The sequence below is a fragment of the Chanodichthys erythropterus genome, chromosome 7 (genome assembly GCF_024489055.1).
Source record: "Chanodichthys erythropterus isolate Z2021 chromosome 7, ASM2448905v1, whole genome shotgun sequence".
NCBI classification, from domain to species: Eukaryota; Metazoa; Chordata; class Actinopteri; order Cypriniformes; family Xenocyprididae; genus Chanodichthys; species Chanodichthys erythropterus.
The window spans coordinates 43,490,005-43,512,904 of record NC_090227.1 but is presented as its reverse complement, the minus strand read 5'-3'; the positions used below and the strand labels follow the sequence as shown (position 1 = coordinate 43,512,904).

The window sequence follows — 22,900 nt, the reverse complement described above, 5'->3', positions numbered from 1 at the left end:
AAAATATTATTATATCATGATATGATTTTACATCATGGAAAGCTATATAATCACAATACAGTACATAAAAATATAGTTGAATCAACTCCACAGCAACTACATCAATTTATCCACTAACCATTCAGAAACGTCTAAAAGTTGTAACTTCTTCCTGAGTCTCTCCATCAGTGTCGACTCCGGTTTGAACAATGTAAGGCTGAATAGTTTCATCATTTTGGCTGCGTGAGATTCTCCAGCTTTGTTATTGTTTAGCTGTTAAAGCTCCGCCCTCTTCTGGAAAGGGGGCGGGAGCAGCAGCTCATTTGCATTTAAAGGGACACACACAAAAATATATATATATAAAACTTAAATTAAATTACTATATATATATATATATATATATATATATATATATTTGGACTAAACAAACCAAAAAATCATATTATTATTTTTATTATTCTCAATAATATTAAATATTAATAGTACTTTTAGTAGTAGTAGCATTTGTTATTATTATGTGAGTACCGATATTAACATTGTAATTTAATATTATTATTCTTAATATTAATTTAATATTAACTCACCGATACTAAATTTCTCCACCGATACCGATAGCCGATTATTCAGAGTAATAACTGCCGATACCGATAGTTTGCGGTTCTGCCATTTATACCTTCTTCTAAGATCATTTCATTATAATTAATCATATTATATTTTGAAAGAAATGTAAATAAAAACTTCTGTCCATTTCATTTCATCGTTTCATTAAATTCTAAAGATTAAATTATTATTTCTTAACTTTCTGAATGTTATTGATTCATATAATTACTATTAATATTGAACATCAAAGCATTTTCTTTACAAAAAGCTCAAATTCAGTGCATTTTCCTGCCCTCTTTTGATTGACAGGATATACCGGCCCTGATTATCGGTTTTTAAACTATCGGCCAATATTGATTATTGGCCGATATATCGGTGCATCTCTAAAATACTAATATTAATAATATAATATAATAAGAATGACAAAAAATTGATTCATGTTATGAAAAAGTCCAGAACAAAAGACTCAAAATGATTATACAACAGGCAGTTCCTACATTTCATAACAAATCGTTACTGTCACATGACATTTACTGTCATACCGGCAGATTAACATGCGAATACTCTGATTAATCTGCCAAAGAATAAAAGAAAATCATTGCCTTTGCATGCTTTTAAAGGGGGGTGTGGTGGCCTGATGGTCAGCTCCTGACTGGATGACAGACGGATCATGTGTGCAAACACTCACTCACCACCATCTTGTTCTTGGACACCCAGCAGTCGGCAGGGAAGTCTTGCAGCATGGGCACCAGGAACTGCAGGCAGCCGTCCCAGTGACACAGCAACAGCATCATTCCAATCAAGTTGACGATTCGCACCATTGCGCTGGCCAGGTCGTAGGTCATATGAAAAATCTGAAGAAGGCAGAGAAGGAGGGACAGGACATGTTGGACACAAGCTGTCACACACTGGTCAATCTGAATGTCACTGACATTTGAAACAGGGCAGAGTATCACCGACTACCTCACGCAAACACACACACACACACACACCACACTGAGAAATGACATTTTTAGAGGTTGAAGTTATTTAGACGTGCATTCTTCATGAATTGAACTGTAAGGAATTATATGGATGCACACATAAGTGAAAAAAAAAATACAGATACAAGGATATAAATACTCAATGCAACATCATGAGAAAAATAATTGTGATATACAGTATGCATGATTGTATCCACACAGTCCTAATTTGAAATGTCTGCATTTTAAATCACTCAGAGGGAACTAAATTTCCATTTTTCACTAGAAAAGGCAGACAACAACCACTGTAAAATCTTCATTCAGCTGATACAGTAGTGACATCTTCACCCTTTATTCAAATATTATTAAAAATTAAAGATTTTCTAAGCATATTGAGTAGCTGCTTGTAGTCAGTTTTATGATAGTAACGCAATGAAACATGCCAAATTGTGCGGAAATAATTTTCGACCATGATGTCATACAAAGAATTATGAACACATGCGAAAACAAGAGAGAACCAATGAAATATTAATAACTGATTAGTCAATGTTTGCTTTTTCCTGTGAGCTTTTTTGTTTTTCTATGCATTTTTTAACTTGGTAAAATAAAATATGTTGCTGTAGTTTTTTGCCAAATAATGTCAGATAAAACTTTAACCAAGTTTAGTGTTTTGTTCTTCCCTCATATTTAAAGTTTTGTTCTTTCCTCATATTTTGATTGTTTAATTGATCCTGAAGGGTCATAAAAAAAATCTTTTGGCCACTACGATATATATATATATATGTGTGTGTGTGTGTGTGTGTGTGTGTGTGTGAGAGAGTGTGTGTGTCTAATCACATTAAAATAATTTTCAATTTTACACACACATATTTATATATTAAATTAAGTTATATGTATTTATATATATATATATATATATATATATATATATATAAATTAAATATTAATTAAATACTAATTATATATTTCATATAATTTTATTTACCAAAAAAATCACATATTAAATTATAAATTATATATATATATATATATATATATATATATATATATATATATATATATATATATATATATATATATATATATATATATATATATATATATATATATATATATATATATATATATAATTTAAATTAATATATAAATAAAAAATATATATACACATATTTTTATATATTACTTTAAAATAAAAAAAATAAAATAAATATATATATATATATATATATATATATATATATATATATATATATATATATATATATATATATATATATATATATATATATACACACACACACGCACATATTTATATATTAATTTAAGTTATTGTTGTTCTTTCCTCATATTTTGATTGTTTAATTGATCCTGAAGGGTCATAAAAAAATCTTTTGGCCACTACGATATATATATATATGTGTGTGTGTGTGTGTGTGTGTGTGAGAGAGTGTGTGTGTCTAGTCACATTAAAATAATTTTAAATTTTACACACACATATTTATATATTAATTTATGTTATATGTATATATATATATATATATATATATATATATATATATATATATATATATATATATATATATATATATATATATATATATATATATATATATATATATATATATAAATTAAATATTAATTAAATACTAATTATATATTTCATATAATTTTATATACCAAAAAATCACATATTAAATTATGTATATAATTTAATAGAGAGAGAGAGAGAGAGAGAGAGAGAGAAAATATATATACACATATATTTATATATTAATTTAAGTATATATTAAGTATACAGTATATATATATTTATATATTTATTTTATATACAAAAACAAAACATATTAAATTATACATTATATATAATTTACATTAATATATAAATAGAATACACACACACACACGATATAATATTATGTATCAATATAATATAAATAAACATTATTTCATATTTATATACAAAAAAACATAACATATTAAATTATACATTATATATATATATATATATATATAATGTATAATTTAATATGTTATGTTTTTTTGTATATATATATATATATATATATATATATATATATATATATATATCATTAAGATTAATATATAAATAGAATAATCATAATTCTGAATGTTCAGAAAATCCTGAAAATTCGAATCAATTCAGTGAAACAGACAGATGAACAAAAATGAATTTTATGGAAATTAATTAAACTTAATTCTAAACCTGAGAGGCATTGAGAATATTTAAGAATCAGACTGTGACTCCTGAGGAAGATTCCCACCCCTATGGAAATGAGTCTACAATGGCTCTGTTTTAGTGTGTGTGTGTGTGTGTGTGTGTGTGTGTGTGTGTGTGTGTGTGTGTGTTAGAGACACTGCTTCTTTCTGAATCACTAACAAGTTCAATAATTGAACACAGGTCAGAACAAGTCTGGGCTCTTTCCGTTCTGCTGTGAGTGACAGAGCGAGCGAGAGCGAGTGAGTGACTGTCTGATCCTAATGGTGAGGATCCTCAAGAGAAGCTGCCGGACGTCCACGCGGGCAGCGAAGTGTTAATGGCCTCCACAATTGAAAGCTACTTAATGTGACCGAAGTCACGGCACGCGCCGGTGCTTATTAAAAACCTCCCGAGTCTCTTTAAAACACAGCTTTTAAGAGCTTATGTGAGAGGAACACACTCACATGATGCTACTGTTATTGAGACGGTGATTATTGTTCATACGTTTGTCTTTAATAAGTATTTCCTGTGCCAGGACACAAACAGAGCATTACATCGCTCGCCGTTCTGGCTCTTTCTGAGCGCAGGGAAACAGCATGAGGTCGGATTAAATAATTGGCTCTCTGTAACATTAACTAGCTGTAAAAGCATCTGAATTAATCATGCAGCGTTGTGCAAAAGTCACCCTCATTACCGACTGCCGTTACTGCTGCATCATCATCAGAGAGAACGAGAAAATGATGGAGCTGAAATGAAAAGGACATGGAAAGGATTGTACATTTAATGCTACTATTTTTATTCAGCTTTGGGGTCAATGACAAAAAAAAAATCATTTTTAAATATCATGAAGCTTTCTTGGGTGTGTGCATGTTTCTATTTTCCCCTCCATAAATTATGGGTTGCATGAAAACAATGAAACATCAGATCTCTGCACCATTTATCCAGATGCTGCTGATGGACCCAAGATCTTCAGTGAAGCTTCAAATAGATTTAAGCGTCAATCATTCTTCATGTTTTACATTTACAATAACATTTCACTGTCAGTTATATTACCCATAAGACTGTGTAATGTCTCTGTCAGGGTTTGGGAGGGAAGAGGTGATGCTTGGATCTGTTTGCAGCTTTTACTGAAATGAAACATGAAGATAATCCACCGTGAAGGAGTATGAGAACAAATATAACACAAATGCAACAGCTTTGACATGAACTAAACACATAATTTACATATAATTTAATTACATTTTTTATATTAAAATGTGCATTACATTTTTATTTGAATATGATAAAATGATATTAAATATGTCATTAATATTTAATATGTATTTGTACATATTGTAATGTACATGTACATATTAAATTACAAAATTAATATTATATATATATATATATATATATATATATATATATATATATATATATATATATATATATATATATAATTTATGTAAACACATAATTGTTAATATAATAAATAAATTTAATATATTTAATATATGTAATTACATATTTTAATTTGAAACTATTTTGAATATTTTATTTTTTATTTCAGTATAATAACATTATATTAAACATATATATATATATATATATATATATATATATATAAATATATATATATATATATATATATATATATATAATTTAAATACATATTTTAATATTAAAATGTGAACATTTTTATTTTAATATGATAAAATTATATTACGTTATATTATAAATATATATATTAATATATATATATATATATATATATATATTACGTTAAAATTATATGTAATTTGTACATACATATTGTATTGTACATAATGTACATATTAAATTACATAATTAAATTATATATTTAAATTATATATAAATTATAACTGTGATATATCAATTTACATAAAATTTCATTTACATTTTAATATTGAATTATATAACTAAACATATATATATAATACATAATTGTTAATATAATAAATTAATTATTAATTTAATTTAATATATATAATATATATAATTATATATTTTAATTTGAAACTATTTTGAATATTTTAATTTTTTATTTGAGTATGATTAGAATTATATTAAATATGGCATTCATATAAAACAATTTACATATAATTTCATAATATTAAATTGTATAATTAATATATATATATATATTATATATATATATATATATATATATATATATATATATATATATATATATATATATATTATATATATAAACCAAAAATTATTGAGACATTTTTATATTTTTTTCTATATTTTTACAAGTGCGTTCAGGACACTATAGTTAATTTATGTAAGTGAGGATGGCAAAATAAAGTAAACTGTGAAATTCTTCATACCAGTAAAATTGATAAAAATTTAGGACCGAAAATTATTCAGACACTTTGACCTGACCATGTTTTGATTAAGTATTATCTGACATAATTAAGATAAATTTTTTCTGACACAGTTTAACTCTGAGATCTTGTTATATTTTATTACCATTTTTTTTAATTATAGTGAATAAACTAAATTAATGTATGAAATGTTCAAGGTGTCTGAATACATTTTGGTTTGACAGTTACACACACATACTGTATATAAATTAATTTACTTAATTATATTAATTACATATACATATAACTATATTAAATATATAATGAATATTTCACAATAATAATATTAAAATGAATATACAATTAATTATTTTCAGAACTGCTTGAGATTTCAGGCAGAACGAGGTCGTAGAAGATTTCTCACTGGGGTTTTGGACACAGCAGAAGGACTGTTTGCTCTCTCTCCCGTCTGTCTCTAATAAATTAGCATGGTGAAATGGAAACAGACTGCAGCGCAATTAAAATGAGAAGTGCTCTGGGTAGATTGTGGAAATCCTCTCTAATATGGGCTTATTATAAAGTCATTATTGTGAATCAGGGGAATGAAGACTAATGCGTCTTGTCCGAACGGCGAGGGACGGATCTACGAATGTATAAATCACAAAAACTATAGAGGCCGTTTGTGCGTCTCTCTCTCTCTCTCTTACGGATTGATGGTCGCTCTGCCTCTGTGACTCTAATTGACACGAGACACATTAACGATGAGAGCTTCACGCAGTGACCAAACATCTCAGCGCTGATTGATGAAGCCGACGAGGAATGAGAGAGACAGAAACAAACAGAAAGACTCTCACAGAATTGACTTCAGATCAAATCTAGCAGATGGACGCCTCAGTTTGGACAAAAACCTGCTCTGATTGAATAATGAATCAATGAATGAGTGACGAATGAAAGAAAATGTGAGAATTACCAGAGGAAACATTGTCATTAATCTAAAGATCAAGAAGAGAAAACTCTGAGAAAGATATTTTATAGATTTGCTGTCTGTATAATTATATGATATTCTTTCTACCATCTTGTTGCAAATTGGCTGTTTCACTAAAAATATGGTATGTTTAGAATGGCATACCACATACTATTAAATAAATAAAATAAAAATAAAATGCATGAATTAAAATGAAGTAATTAAATGTAAATAAATACAATAAATTAATTAATTAAAATAAACACAAAAAAAAATTCAACCATTGGCAGCTATTTCATTAAAAATATATGGGTATGTTTAGAATTGCGTACCACCTACTATTAAAAAAAAATTAATTCATTAATTAAAATAATGTAAAAAGATTAAAATAAATACAATAAATAATTTATTCATTGGGGGCTATTTCTCTAAAAATATTGGGTATATTTTAAATGGCATGCCATCAACTACTAAAAATAAATAAATAAATAAAAATAAATTAATTTAAATGAATTATTATTAAATAATAAATTAATTACATTAAAATAAATAAAAATGAAAATAAATGAATTAAAATAAAGCAAATAATAGAGTAAATACAATAAATAAATACATTAAAATGAATGAATTAAAATAAAGTAAATACAAATAAATAAACTTAAATAAATGCAATAAATAATTCAACCTTTGGCAGCTATTTCACTAAATAGTTTAGAAAATTAATTAATTCATTAATTATTTAAAATGAATACTGCATGCCAATTTTTTTCACGTAGGAACATATTTTTCAGGACTGATTAACATGTAATTAAATACAGATGTAATGATGAGGTCATGTGACCAAAATGTAGAATTCTAGTGTTTAAAATGTCGATATTATTTTAAAAAGTAGACAGTTTCTGAAAAATATTAGGGGAACGATACTATAATGCCGGGTTCAGACTACACAATACTTTTCTCTGTTACTGAGTCAGATTATGCGATTTCCTGTCATGTCGTGGACAAGAAGCATGTCAGACTACACGTTGCTTCCCGACCAATCATCGCATGCCTTTTAACGACATGCGTGATGTCATAGAGAAGGCGGAACTAGTGAATGACTTCAGGAAACAAAAGTGTAAACAAACAATGGGTTCTGAAGCATTTCGTTTTGGCATGTTTGAAAGCTGTGCTCCTATTGGTCAACATCACAGATGTGACGGAACCCGTTGTGGACGACCAGAAAAAATTAAACAAGCTATTCTTTCTGTCGGGAAGTCGGGAAGCATCACAGACATGGTAAATCGATGATTCTTGCGTCCCGATGCCCATTCTCATTTATGAATCATCATGACAGCCAGTTCATGCCAAAATCAGGATGAACACATCTTGTTTGCTCTGTACTACTCATCCATATTCAACACACACAGAAATTTTGCATACTCTGTATAACTGAATACTGTAGGAAATTAATAAAGTTCATAGTAGAGGCTGACCAATTGCCCCGATAAGCAAAAATCTATACCGATAGTTTTTTCCGGGTCTGCTGTCATTATACAGTATGAGAGCGGCCTCTAGAGGCGACATAAAAACTCACTGACACCTCACGGAGTTTGTTTTGACACATGAGACGGCATTCTATTATAGCTTGTCAAATTTTCCCCTATTTGTGAGTGGGCAAAAATGCAAATGGGTGTCCTTTTTGTGTGTGCCCCTTTAAATGCAAATGAGCTGCTGCTCCCGCCCCCTTTCCAGAAGAGGGCAGAGCTTTAACAGCTCAACAACAACAAAGCTGGAGAATCTCAAGCAGCCAAAATGAGGAAAGTGTTCAGCCTTACATTGTTCAAACCGGAGTCGACACTGATGGAGAGACTCAGGAAGAAGTTACAACTTTTAGACGTTTCTGAATGGTTAGTGGATAAATTGATGTAGTTGCTGTGGAGTTGATTCAACTCATGTGCCGTCATGTTCATCTTTTGTGCAAATCCAGCGTTCGTTTGTGAAGCAGTCCGGCGTAAAACAGCAACTTTTCCTCTTCTCTAAAGCAGCCCAACATGGCCCCGCCCCCTTTGTTGTGTTTTCTCGGGGGTGGGGCTTATGTAAATTTTAGGGTTAGTGATGTCACCAACCCAGGAAGAAGCTTGTTGTAGTCCCTATCAGCCATTTGTTGTAGTCCTTATAAAGCTTAAAAATATCTGTCTGTGCATTGAACTTTGAGCATTGTAACTTTGCAGATGTATGCTCAAACAGAAGCATTACACACTAACTAGTGTGTAAAAAAGTGTGCTATTTTATGTGTTATTTTGGTTTTATTCAGTATTCATCAGTTGATTAATCGGTTATCAGCCCAACAAAGTTATCGTTATGTGTAAAATCCACTATAGTTCCCATCCAGCCTAAGAGATGTTCAGAAGCCTGCCATGCAAAGCTGAGGGTGTTTGTAGATTCTTTATTTACATGGTTTTAGAGCCATGTGTGCACATTTGCACATTTGCCTTTTATGTTGCTAAACCTTCTTACATCCCTTAATATGATACTAAACCCAGTGTTTACCTCCGCCTGCAGACTTTATCTCAACCTAGGTGTCAGGTGTGTGATCCAAACCAGGCTAGAACTGTTATATGTGTGTTTTAGCAGTCAGAAGCAGGAAAACCTCTTGCATCCACCACTGAAGAACCTCGGGGACCTATGCACCATATTGGATGTTATGGAACATCCAATCGAGGCGACACGAGCCGTATATCAGAACAATCCCAGATGCCGATATTAATAGAGATGGACTCCCTGCCTTCGCTCACTAAACAAACACAGATGGTCCATGCTAATGTTGCTTGTGCAAACTCTTGCCATTGAGAAGTGCTCAGAGCCGTCCTGTGCACGCAAAGAGAGCGATTAAGCTTTGTCATTAGCGTAATATCAGCCAAAAGGGGGTGCTTCAGCTCTTAAAAACATCCACTTCATTAAAACTCTCAGTGATGGCCTGAAAACACCCCTTTGTTTTGATGGCCGTCTCAGCGAGAGGGCACCATCCCGAGCATCTGCTGATCACAGGAGTGCGTCATTAAGCCTTCATTTGAGTTTGATTTAATAACATGCTGACTAACTGGATTCACTCACAGGAGAGAGACTTCCTTGAGGAAACTGTCCGGAAGGAGACGATACGATCGAGCTAGAGCTACAGATAAGAAGATGTATTTGACTGAGATAATCAGAATCAAAAAGATCGCTTTCCTTGTGTCGACTTAAACAATGCATGACATTCAGATAGTTTCAGTGCATTTGTACCATAAGTATGTTTCTGAAAGACTGCATTTATTTGATTAAAACTGCAGTAAAAAATCTGAAATATTATTACAATTTAAAATAACTGTTTTCTATGTGAATATATAGTAAAGTGTAATTTATTCCTGTGATCAAAGCTGAATTTTCAGCATCATTACTCCAGTTTTCAGTGTCACATGATCCTTCAGAAATCATTCTAATGTGATGATTTCAGCTCAAGAAACATTTATGATTATTATCAATGTTGAAAACTTTGGAAGCTTGTTTCAATAAAAAGGTAATTTTTATCTCAATTCTGACTCTTTTTCACAGAATTGTAAGTTATAAAGTCAGAATTTCAAATTATAAAGTCAAAATTGTGATAAAGACAGAATTTGATATAAATGAGAATTGTGATATAAAGTCAGAATTTCAAGTTATAAAGTCAGAATTTCAAGTTATAAAGTCAGACTTGCAAGATATAAAGTCAGAATTTCAAGTTATAAAGTCAGAATTATATAAAGTCAGAATTGTGATATAAAGTCAGAATTTCAAGTTTTAAAGTCAGAATTGTGATATAAAGTCAGAATTGCAAGATATAAAGTCAGAATTTCAAGTTATAAAGTCAGAATTGAGATATAAAGTCAGAATTGTGATATAAAGTCAGAATTTCAAGTTATAAAGTCAGAATTTCAAGTTATAAAGTCAGACTTGCAAGATATAAAGTCAGAATTTCAAGTTATAAAGTCAGAATTATATAAAGTCAGAATTGTGATATAAAGTCAGAATTTCAAGTTTTAAAGTCAGAATTGTGATATAAAGTCAGAATTGCAAGATATAAAGTCAGAATTTCAAGTTATAAAGTCAGAATTGAGATATAAAGTCAGAATTGTGATATAAAGTCAGAATTGAGATATTAAGTCAGAATTGCGAGATATAAAGTCAGAATTTCAAGTTATGAAGTCAGAATTGTGATATAAAGTCAGAATTTCAAGTTTTAAAGTCAGAATTGTGATATAAAGTCAGAATTGCAAGATATAAAGTCAGAATTTCAAGTTATAAAGTCAGAATTGTGATATAAAGTCAGAATTGTGATATAAAGTCAGAATTGAGATATTAAGTCAGAATTGCGAGATATAAAGTCAGAATTTCAAGTTATGAAGTCAGAATTGTGATATAAAGTCAGAACTGTGATATAAAGTCAGAATTTCAAGTTATGAAGTCAGAATTTCAAGTTATAAAGTCAGAATTTCAAGTTATAAAGTCAAAATTTCAAGTTATGAAGTCAGAATTGTGAGTTATAAAGTCAGAATTTCAAGTTTTAAAGTCAGAATTGTGATATAAAGTCAGAATTGCGAGATATAAAGTCAGAATTTCAAGTTATAAAGTCAGAATTTTGATATAAAGTCAGAATTGTGATATAAAGTCAGAATTTCAAGTTATAAAGTCAGAATTTCAAGTTATAAAGTCAGAATTGCGAGATATAAAGTCAGAATTTCAAGTTATAAAGTCAGAATTTCAAGTTATAAAGTCAGAATTGCGAGATATAAAGTCAGAATTTCAAGTTATAAAGTCAGAATTTCAAGTTATAAAGTCAGAATTGCGAGATATAAAGTCAGAATTTCAAGTTATAAAGTCAGAATTGTGATATAAAGTCATAATTTCAAGTTATAAAGTCATAATTTCAAGTTATAAAGTCAGAATTTCAAGTTATAAAGTCAGAATTTCAAGTTATAAAGTCAGAATTGCGAGATATAAAGTCAGAATTTCAAGTTATAAAGTCAGAATTTCAAGTTATAAAGTCAGAATTGCGAGATATAAAGTCATAATTTCAAGTTATAAAGTCATAATTTCAAGTTATAAAGTCAGAATTTCAAGTTATAAAGTCATAATTTCAAGTTATAAAGTCAGAATTGAGATATAAAGTCAGAATTGCGAGATATAAAGTCAGAATTTCAAGTTATAAAGTCAGAATTGTGATATAAAGTCAGAATTGCGAGATATAAAGTCAGAATTTCAAGTTATAAAGTCAGAATTGTGATATAAAGTCAGAATTGTGTGATATAAAGTCAGAATTGTGATATAAAGTCAGAATTGTGAGATATAAAGTCAGAATTGTGATATAAAGTCAGAATTGTGATATAAAGTCAGAATTTCGAGTTATAAAGTCAGAATTGTGATATAAAGTCAGAATTGCAAGATATAAAGTCAGAATTTCAAGATAAAAACTCAATTGTGAGATAAAAAGTCGCAATGACCTTTTTTATTGTTTTATTTAGTGACAGAAACAAGTTTTACTGCTTCATATTTTCTTTTAAAAGAACAGCATACATTTTATAACATTATATTATGTCACTTTTGATTTATGTAATTTGTCCTTGCTTAATAAAAGTATGATTTTTTTCAACTTTTGAACAGTATTGTATCCCAGTAGTGACTCTTTTTTACTCTCAAACATTCAGTGGCAAAAAATAGCAGTTCTAAATCAAATCATGATCAGTATTCATGACTCTATTAAACTAATGTAAAAGCAGGACTATTCCTTTAAAAATGACACTTTTAATGCAACGGCCTTCCATTTCCGTCTCATCGAGGTCCGCTCTCTTTCTGACACACACTCGTCTCATCTCTAATCAAACAGAAACTAACGACACCATCTCTAGCTCTCCAGTTCAGTTAGTTTCATCTGATCCTCTGACTGCACTATCCTCCATCACAAACAGACGCAGAAGCTTTTGGGCATGACTCTCTAAAATAAAGTAAAAAATCAAGTTAAAATAATAAAGTCATTCACCATGTTCAATCACCATTCACTACATGAACACAAATATAAGCTAAAACACTTTTAAAAAGCCTCACCACAGGACATCTGTGAACATTTTTCAACAAGCAGCTCTGTGAACACTGCAATTATAATTATATTATATTTAGGCCTGTCGCATGATTTCAATCACATTTTGCCAAAGAATATAAAAATTATATAAGTTATACTGTTATAAAATACACAAAAATAGTCAAAGGTCTTCCTTCATACAAAATGGGTTTAATCAGACTGCATTATATTATATTATATTATATTATATTATATTATATTATATTATATTATATTATATTATATTATATTATATTATATTATATTATATTATATTATATTATATTATATTATATTATATTATATTATATTATATTATATTATATTATATTATATTATATTATATTATAAATAATTACATAATTATTATTATTGTTTTTAAGCAAATCATATGGGCCTCTTTTATTATAATAATTATTATTATTAATGCATTTTTATTATAATATACTGTATAATAATTTTATAATTTATTATTATATTATATTATATTATATTATATTATATTATATTATATTATATTATATTATATTATATTATATTATATTATATTAATTATATTAATTATATTATATTATATTATATTATATTATATTATATTATAAATAATTACATAATTATTATTATTGTTTTTAAGCAAATCATATGGGCCTCTTTTATTATAATTATTATTATTATTAATGCATTTTTATTATAATATACTGTATAATAATTTTATAATTTATTAAATTATTATATTATATTATATTATATTTATTATATTATATTATATTATATTATATTATATTATATTATATTATATTATATTATATTATATTATATTATATTATATTATATTATATTATAAATAATCATATAATTATTATTATTTTAAGCAAATCATATGGGCTTATTTTATTATAATTTTTTATTTTATTATTATAATTATTATTATTAATAATACATTTGTATTATATCTTATAATAATTATCATATTAAATTCTATCATATTAGGCTTTTAGGCTTACACTGTAAGAATCTGAACAAAACAGAATTAAAATGTTAATCAAAATTATTTTTATGACAATTATTATAACAATTATTATTATTGCATAAATATCTGCTATATTGCTCAGAGTAACTGAAGGACGATATTGAATATCAAACATATATCACTAATGTAAATGTCAGCTTTACAAACGCGGTTCTGAAAACGATTCTCAGGATTTGTTAATGTCTTTGAGTCTTTCTCATGCCTCTGACATGTTTTGCACACTTCTAATAGGATCCGTTCAGTTTGCGGCGCGCTGCTATGGAAAAACGCATGACATGCTGTCATGAGAGCGAACGCGGCCGACTAAATGAGGCACCAGCTGCGATCTACGGCTTCACTTCTCACCTCCGAGACCCTGTTCATCCGTTCACCTGCCGATGAGAGAGAGAGAGAGGAGCGCTGCTAATCATCGCTGTAATCACCATCCAAACCAATCCTCAAGAGGATGAGAGAAAATTACAGGCTAATGTTAGCACTCCACTTTGAAATATTCATTAATTGATACGTGTAAGACTCAACACTTCGATTTCTGCCAAACCTCCATGACTGTAATGAGAGTGCAGAAACATATGCTGCACCAACCTGTGATTTCTGCAGAGAACAAACTGGATTCAGTGTCAAATGAGATCTCTTCTGTGTCTCAACCAGATTAAATGAAGAGCAAATCTCACTCAAAGACACTGAATCAAACGTCTGCAGTCAAACATCAGAGATCTCTATATGAAGAGAACATGTGAAATTCATCATACTCACCGTATAGGATTAGTTCACTTTCAAATGAAAATTAGCCCAAGCTTTACTCTTTATTAACCCTCAGGAGATGATGGATGGATGTAGATGGAGACACTATGCGTCTGGATATTTATTAATATTTCTCTGATTGTGTTCATTAGAAAGAAGAAAATCATAGGGTGAGGAAAGCTTGGGCTAATTTTCATTTGAAAGTGAACTAATCCTTTACTGGCACCGGTTATGTTATGTTATTCTGGAGCCGTGCAGTGCTTCTCAAGCTCAGAAAAGTAATAACAATGTTAAAAGAGTGTTGTCTGTGGTATATTTACATTGCAAACAACAAGAAATGCTGCAAATATCACTGCAAATTTTGAGAAAAGCCGCCACAAATTCTGAAAAAAGTCCCTCGAAATCCTGGAGGGACTGACTATAATACATTTATAATACATTTAAAATAATAAAAAACATTTAAATAATATGTTTAATATAATTATTATAATAAATGTACATTCATATTAATAATAATGATTATAATTATAATTAAATATACAATACAAATACTAATACCACTAATAATAACATTTATTATTATTATTATTATTATTATTGTGTCAGTGTTGTCTGGCATTTTTGAAGTTGAGAAGTGTTCAAGTCCCAATTAAGTTAAAAATAATTAATTATTTTAATGAATTATTTGAAAATATGTACATTAATATTTTTAATAATAATAATGATTATAATTATAATTAAATATACAATAAATATACTACTACTACTACTACTAATAATAATAATAATAATAATAATAATAATTATTATTATTATTATTATTATTATTTATTTTTTATTTTTTGTGACAGTGTTGTCTGGCATTTTTGAAGTTGAGAAGTGTTTGAGTCCTAATAAAGTTAAAAATAATTATTATGTACATTCATATTAATAATAATAATAATAATAATAATATAATAAAATAATAAATTATTATAATATAATATAATATAATATAATTATTATATAATAATTATTATAAATTAAAATTATTATTATTATTATTATTAAATATACAATAAATATACTACTACTACTACTACTACTACTACTAATAATAATAATAATAGCAATTATTATTATTATTTATTTTTTTTAATTTTTGTGTCAGTGTTGTCTAGCATTTTTGAAGTTGAGAAGTGTTCGAGTCCTAATAAAGTTCAAAATAATTCATCATTTTAATGAATTATTATTATAAATGTACATTCATATTAATAATAATAATAATAATTATATTATTATTATTATTATTAAATATACAATAAATATACTACTACTACTACTACTACTACTACTAATAGTAATAATAACAATTATTATTATTATTATTATTATTATTATTATCATTTTTATTTTTAATTTTTGTGTCAGTGTTGTCTGGCATTTTTGAAGCTGAGAAGTGTTTGAGTCCTAATTAAGTTATCGAGCATATTAATTTATAGAGTTATTATAATAAATGTACATGACATGAACTAATAATTGTTATTGTAATTATTATAATATATTTTTAATAAATATAAAATAATAAAATAAAGATTATTAATAATAATAATAATTATTATTATTACAAATTTTCGTAACATTGTTGTCTGGCACTTTTGAAGGTGGGAAATGATCTAATTAAATTATAGTGAAAAAGTAATATTTAAACTAATAACTGTATGGCAGCATCTCGAATCTCCCGGAAAATAACAGCAGGGAAATGTGTGAATCGTCATACTTTTCAACAACAGTATAAACTGCATTTAGAAAATGGCTGCAGTCGGAATATATTTTTCATGATGCATTTAATGTGCATATAAACATACTGATTGGCATCAAATTTGCATGATGCGTCTTGATATGCCAAGAGTGAGTAAATAATGACAGAAACTATTTTGGCTGGAAATTCCTCCTGAGAACTCCATTGACCCTCTGATATTTCCCTCAGAGCAGAGCTGTGAACGCTGTCACAAACCCTCAGACCTGCACTCACCTCCTCCCACTGGTGAATGTAGCGTATGAGCCGCGAGAGCCGCAGCAGCCGCAGCAGACTGAGGATCTTCGTGAAGCGTACGATCCGCAGAGCGCGCGCCGTCTTGTAGAAATCCGAATCGATGCGCGTCTCCACAATGAGGAAGATGTAGTCCACGGGGATGGAGGAGATGAAGTCCACCACGAACCAGGAGCGCAGATATTTGATCTTGATCTGCTGAGGGTCCAGAATGATCTCCGCGTTGTCCTCCTTCACGATTCCCGTGCGGAAGTTCAGCACCAGGTCCATGAGGAAGAAGGTGTCGGAAACCACGTTGAAGACGATCCACGGCGGCGTGTGCTCGTCTTTGAAGAAGGTGATGCCCACGGGAATGATGATTAGATTTCCCACCATCAGGAGCAGCATGGTGAGATCCCAGTAAAACCTGGAGGAGAACGACAGTGAGAAGTTTAACAATAGCTATGTTTCCATGCACCTATTTTATGTGCTTTTTGGGATATCGCATAAAAAAAAAAATGCTGGAAGGAAACGCCAAGATGCAAATAAATTCTAAAAATGCTCAAATGAAGTGGATACATTTTAAAGGCGACCTATTATGCCCCTTTCACAAGATGTAATATAAGTCTTTGGCGTCTCTCATTTATTATAGCTTGTCAAATTTGAGCAAAAACACGCCGTTTTTGTGTGTGTCCCTTTAAATGCAAATGAGCTGCTGCTCCCGCCCCCTTTCCAGAAGAGGGCGGAGCTTTAACAGCTCAACAACAACAAAGCTGGAGAATCTCACGCAGCCAAAATGACGAAAGTGTTCAGCCTTACATTGTTCAAACCGGAGTCGACACTGATGGAGAGACTCAGGAAGAAGTTACAACTTTTAGACGTTTCTGAATGGTTAGTGGATAAATTGATGTAGTTGCTGTGGAGTTGATTCAACTCATGTGCCGTCATGTTCATCTTTTGTTCAAATCCAGTGTTCGTTTGTGAAGCAGTCCGGCGTAAAACAACAACTCTTCTTCTTCTCTAAAGCAGCCCAACATGGCCACACCCCCTTTGTTGTATGCTCTCAGGGGCGGGGTTTATGTAAATTTTAGGGTTTGTGATGTCACCAACCTGGGAAGAAGCTCGTTGTAGTCCTTAAAAAGCGATTTCCGAGCTTTGAGCATCGTAACTTTGCAGATGTTGTTTATGATCAAACAGCAACATTACACACTAACTAAAGTTAAAAAAAAGTGTGCTATTTTATGTGTTATTTTGATTTTATTCAGTATTCATCAGTTGATTAATTGATTCTTGCACTGCTCTGCGATGTGCCACGCATGACGTGATCAAGTCAAGTCAAGTCAAGTCAAATTCATTTATATAGCACTTTTACAATTGGTAATTGTTTCAAAGCAGCTTTACATATTAGAAGCACAGAAAAAAGGGAAGTGGTTAAAAATAAACTGTACAAACAAGCGTGGTAATATGTAACATATACAAGATGGTGCTACATTAAGCCAGTGTCGGCTGACTTCCAGGGGTGGAAAAAACCCCCTAGGAGAAAAACCCAGCGTGCTAGCACTGGGAAAAAAGTCCTAGGAGGGAAAAAACCCCTTGGAAGATATATATAATATATGTAAATGTATATGGAGATCAAAATATGTAAATGTATATGGAGATCATGTTGGAAAGGTCGTAGATGGAAGTACCGATCCAGTGTTTACAAAGCAAACATGAAAAAACTAAGACATGACCTTTCCAACATGATTACGTCATGCGTGGCGCATCACAGAGCAGTGCAAGATGAGCATTTGTGGTTAAAAGGTATATAAATGCTTATTTTTTAGAAAATGGCCAATGGTTTCTCTAGATGAGACTCTTATTCCTCGTCTGGGATCATGTAGAGCTCTTTGAAGCTGCACTGAAACTGACATTTGGACCGTTGAACCCCAGTGAAGTCCACTACATGGAGAACAGTTTTCCTCAAAAACCTTCATTTCTTTTCCACTGAAGAAAGAAAGACATGAACATCTCGGATGACATGGAGGAGAGTAAATGATCAGGAAATTTTCATTCTGAAGTGAACTAATCCTTTAAAACAAAAAACAAGAACTGGAAAACAAGACAAAACACTGAGGAGTTTTTCATGAGCTCACATAAATCACATGCTCATGGTGATGCATAATTATTCATAATGCAAATGCACGCACACACCTTTGTGACTAAGGAAATTCATTTCGGCAATACATTCAAATTCCGTTGGCTGTGGATTTCAGCTTATGAATCGTAAGCGGTGTGCACATGAGATTTCAGCCGTGAATTATGTTCAGAAAGTCATGACGCTGAATTCCTCAGTGTTCTCCACGGTAAACACCGGAGTTTAATACATGCAGCGTGACCTCTCCCATCCTCAGGAGCGTCCACACCCGTGTGTGTGTGTGTGTGTTTAGTTATAAATTGCCCTCTTGGCCCAGTTGGTAATTGAATCTAGATTGGCTCTGTTGTTGGGCGATATATCCTCACGCCTCTATAGATTGCATAGAGAGAGAAGGTCAGTGTTGTGAACGGCTTGTCTGGTTCTGCTTGATTTACCCTCCCAAGTTTAGGCAGCCCATAAAAATCCATGGTCGGTTTGAAAGCCAATTTAAAGCCAAAGCGGTTCGATTCATTTGTGGAGACTTTGCTCTGAAATTCAAACACCCACCGTTCAATATAGTTTATTTATTGTTTCTTTAAGCAATTTGTGGATGAATCACGACATCCTGAATAAATTCTAATTACAGTGGAAATTACACACACACACAACTGTCTGTGATGACTGAGCTGTGTACACACACACACACTGAAAACACTGACAGTAATTGGAATTCTTCAAAGTAGCGAGGGAATCCGGCGGTTCGCATCGCTGTCAGGGTGTGTGTTATATTTAGTGTGATGTTTCTGACACTGTTCGCTGAGGTTTAAATCCCAGGAGAACGTCATGTACATCACAGGAACGGCACATTCAACACTCGCAACATTTGTTCTTCAACCTCAGTATTCCCCAGCATACACACACACACACACTAGCTAATGTGTAATCGACATTTGCCATTTTCTGCCAGTCCACTGGTGTCTCAGGTCGTGTTGACAGCTGTAACTAGGTCATCTGGACCGGATGATGTAATCCCAGATAACAGGGAACGTTCTCTCAACGTTATGAACAAACCTTCTTCTAGTAACGTTAATAGAACGCTCGTTCACAGTTGTCTGGTCTATAAAGGATTATTTCACTTCAGAATTAAAATTTCTTTTAATTCTGAAGGTTTTTGAGGAAAACTGTTCTCCATATAGTGGACTTCACTGGGGTTCAACGGTCCAAATGTCAGTTTCAGTGCAGCTCTACATGATCCCAGACGAGGAATAAGAGTCTAATCTAGAGAAACCATCGGCCATTTTCTAAAAAAAAAAAAATACAAAATTATATACTTTTTAAGCACAAATGCTCATCTTGCACTGCTCTGTGATGCGCCACGCATGACGTAATCATGTTGGAAAGGTCACATGTGACATAGGTGGAAGTACCGAGCAAGTGAACATACAAAAAAAGGTAAAACAATGATGTCAGACGATTTTGAAGTTGGAGGAGCAAATGAGGAGTTTTTGTCACGCGTGACCTTTCCAACATGATTACGTCATGCGTGGCGCATCACAGAGCAGTGCAAGACGAGCATTTGTGGTTAAAAAGTATATAATGTTTAATTTTTTTAAGAAAATGGACAATAGTTTCTCTAGATTAGACGCTGCACTGAAACTGACATTTGGACCTTCGGTTGAAGGTCGTTGGTAACTGTTTATTACATTTTTTATTAATTAATGTTCACCTTTTGATTATTATTGTTGCCTCTAGTAATTATGCATCTGATTTTTTGTTTACAACCTATTTTGGTTCATTTTTAAACAATAGCTGAGTTAAATAAAACTGCCCAGCAGGTTGGGTCAAAAATGTAATTGTTAAAACACTGGGTTTGTCCATTTTTAACCCAACTTGGGTTGTTTTTTAACCCAGCATTCTGAGAGTATTAAAATGAAATAAAACATATTAGAGGAAAAACTTAAATGAAAAAAAAATTAACAGAAAGTACTATTATTATTAAATTAGAGATAAATAGAAATATTACAAAAACTAATAAAAATGATAAAACCACACGACAATACTATAATAGTAGAGTATTTAAAGCAAATAATACTAAAATAACACTTCTGCTTTTCAAAGATGTGAATGTGCAAAATGATTGACAATTTTAATGGTAATTTTCAATGTGAAGCTTGTTAAAGCATGAATTCTCTAAATCAAAGTTTAAAGGCGGGTCTTGATGAACTTCTGCTCATATGTTACTAATGTCATTTCTAGAAACGTTTGTGTTCATGTTCTAGATGTTTTGTACATGTATATGAACCGTGTGTTGTGAAGGAGCATATTTTTTATTGATAGAAACCCCAACATGCTCTATAAATACAGTGTGTGTGTGTGTGTGTGTGTTTGCGGACATGTGCATTTAACAGTCAATCTCATGTTCCGAGACAGAAATAGACTCCATCCAGTATTTACAGTGGTTACGCTCTCTCTCGCGGCACACAGCGTTTCTCTGACGTTAGACTGAATTCCCCACACATCCAGAGAGAAGAAGAAAACAAGAGAGAGAGAGAGAGAGAAGACAACAGTACGACAGACAGTGCTCGAGTAAATCTCACTTAACCTGTCAAGAACACGCACAATCAAAGGAAATTGCAAAGGTAAAGTTTGTACTGTAAAACTAGCACAACCAAACATAATTACAGAAGGTTTCCTGGAAAGATCAGTGTTTGGAAAGCAACACAAGGGCAGTGTTTATGCTTTTTAAGAGGGGGAAATAGCCAAAATTGTGATAGGAGGAATTATTTTACACACTTCACCTTTAAAGAACATGGTCTGTCTTTGTGATTTTTACTGTATTTTTAATCAAATAAATACAGCTTTGATCACAGGAATAAATTACACTTTACTATATATTCACATAGAAAACAGCTGTATTAAATTATAATAATATTTTATAATTTTTACTGTGATTTTAATCAAATAAATACAGATTTGATCACAGGAATAAAATATACTTAACTAGATATTCACATAGAAAACAGTTATTTTAAATTGTAATAATATTTAGTGATTTTTACTGTATTTTTAATCAAATAAATACAGCTTTGATCACAGGAATAAATTACACTTTACTATATATTCACATAGAAAACAGCTGTATTAAATTATAATAATATTTTATATTTTTTCACTGTGATTTTAATCAAATAAATACAGCTTTGATCACAGGAATAAAATATATTTTACTATATATTCACATAGAAAACAGCTGAATTAAATTATAATAATATTTTATAATTTTTACTGTGATTTTAATCAAATAAATACAGCTTTGATCACAGGAATAAAATATATTTTACTAGATATTCACATAGAAAACAGTTATTTTAAATTGTAATAATATTTTGTGATTTTTACTGTATTTTTAATCAAATAAATACAGCTTTGATCACAGAAATAAATTACACTTTACTATATATTCACATAGAAAACAGCTGTATTCAATTATAATAATATTTTATAATTTTTACTGTATTTTTAATCAAATAAATTCAGCTTTGATCACAGGAATAAAATATATTTTACTAGATATTCACATAGAAAACATTTATTTTAAATTGTAATAATATTTTGTGATTTTTACTGTATTTTTCATCAAATAAATACAGATTTGATCACAGGAATAAAATATATATTTACTATATATTCACATAGAAAACAGCTGTATTCAATTATAATAATATTTTATCATTTTTACTGTATTTTTAATCAACTAAATTCAGCTTTGATCATAGGAATACATTACATTGTACTATATATTTACACAGAAAACCGTTATTTTAAATGGTAATAATATTTCACATTTTACAGTAT

At 30.2% G+C, this 22,900-nt stretch overlaps 1 protein-coding gene across 1 annotated transcript in view; it reads right to left on the bottom strand.

Moving 5' to 3' along the window:
- The window catches only part of hcn4 (hyperpolarization activated cyclic nucleotide-gated potassium channel 4), a 106,511-nt gene that overhangs the window by 49,841 nt on the left and 33,770 nt on the right, over positions 1-22,900 (bottom strand). Inside the window, exons 2-3 of the mRNA XM_067389473.1 lie at positions 16,933-17,356; positions 1,272-1,433 (exon numbers count right to left, since the gene is read on the bottom strand). Coding sequence (XP_067245574.1) covers positions 1,272-1,433; positions 16,933-17,356 — 586 coding nt within the window. The remainder of the gene's footprint in view (positions 1-1,271; positions 1,434-16,932; positions 17,357-22,900) is intronic.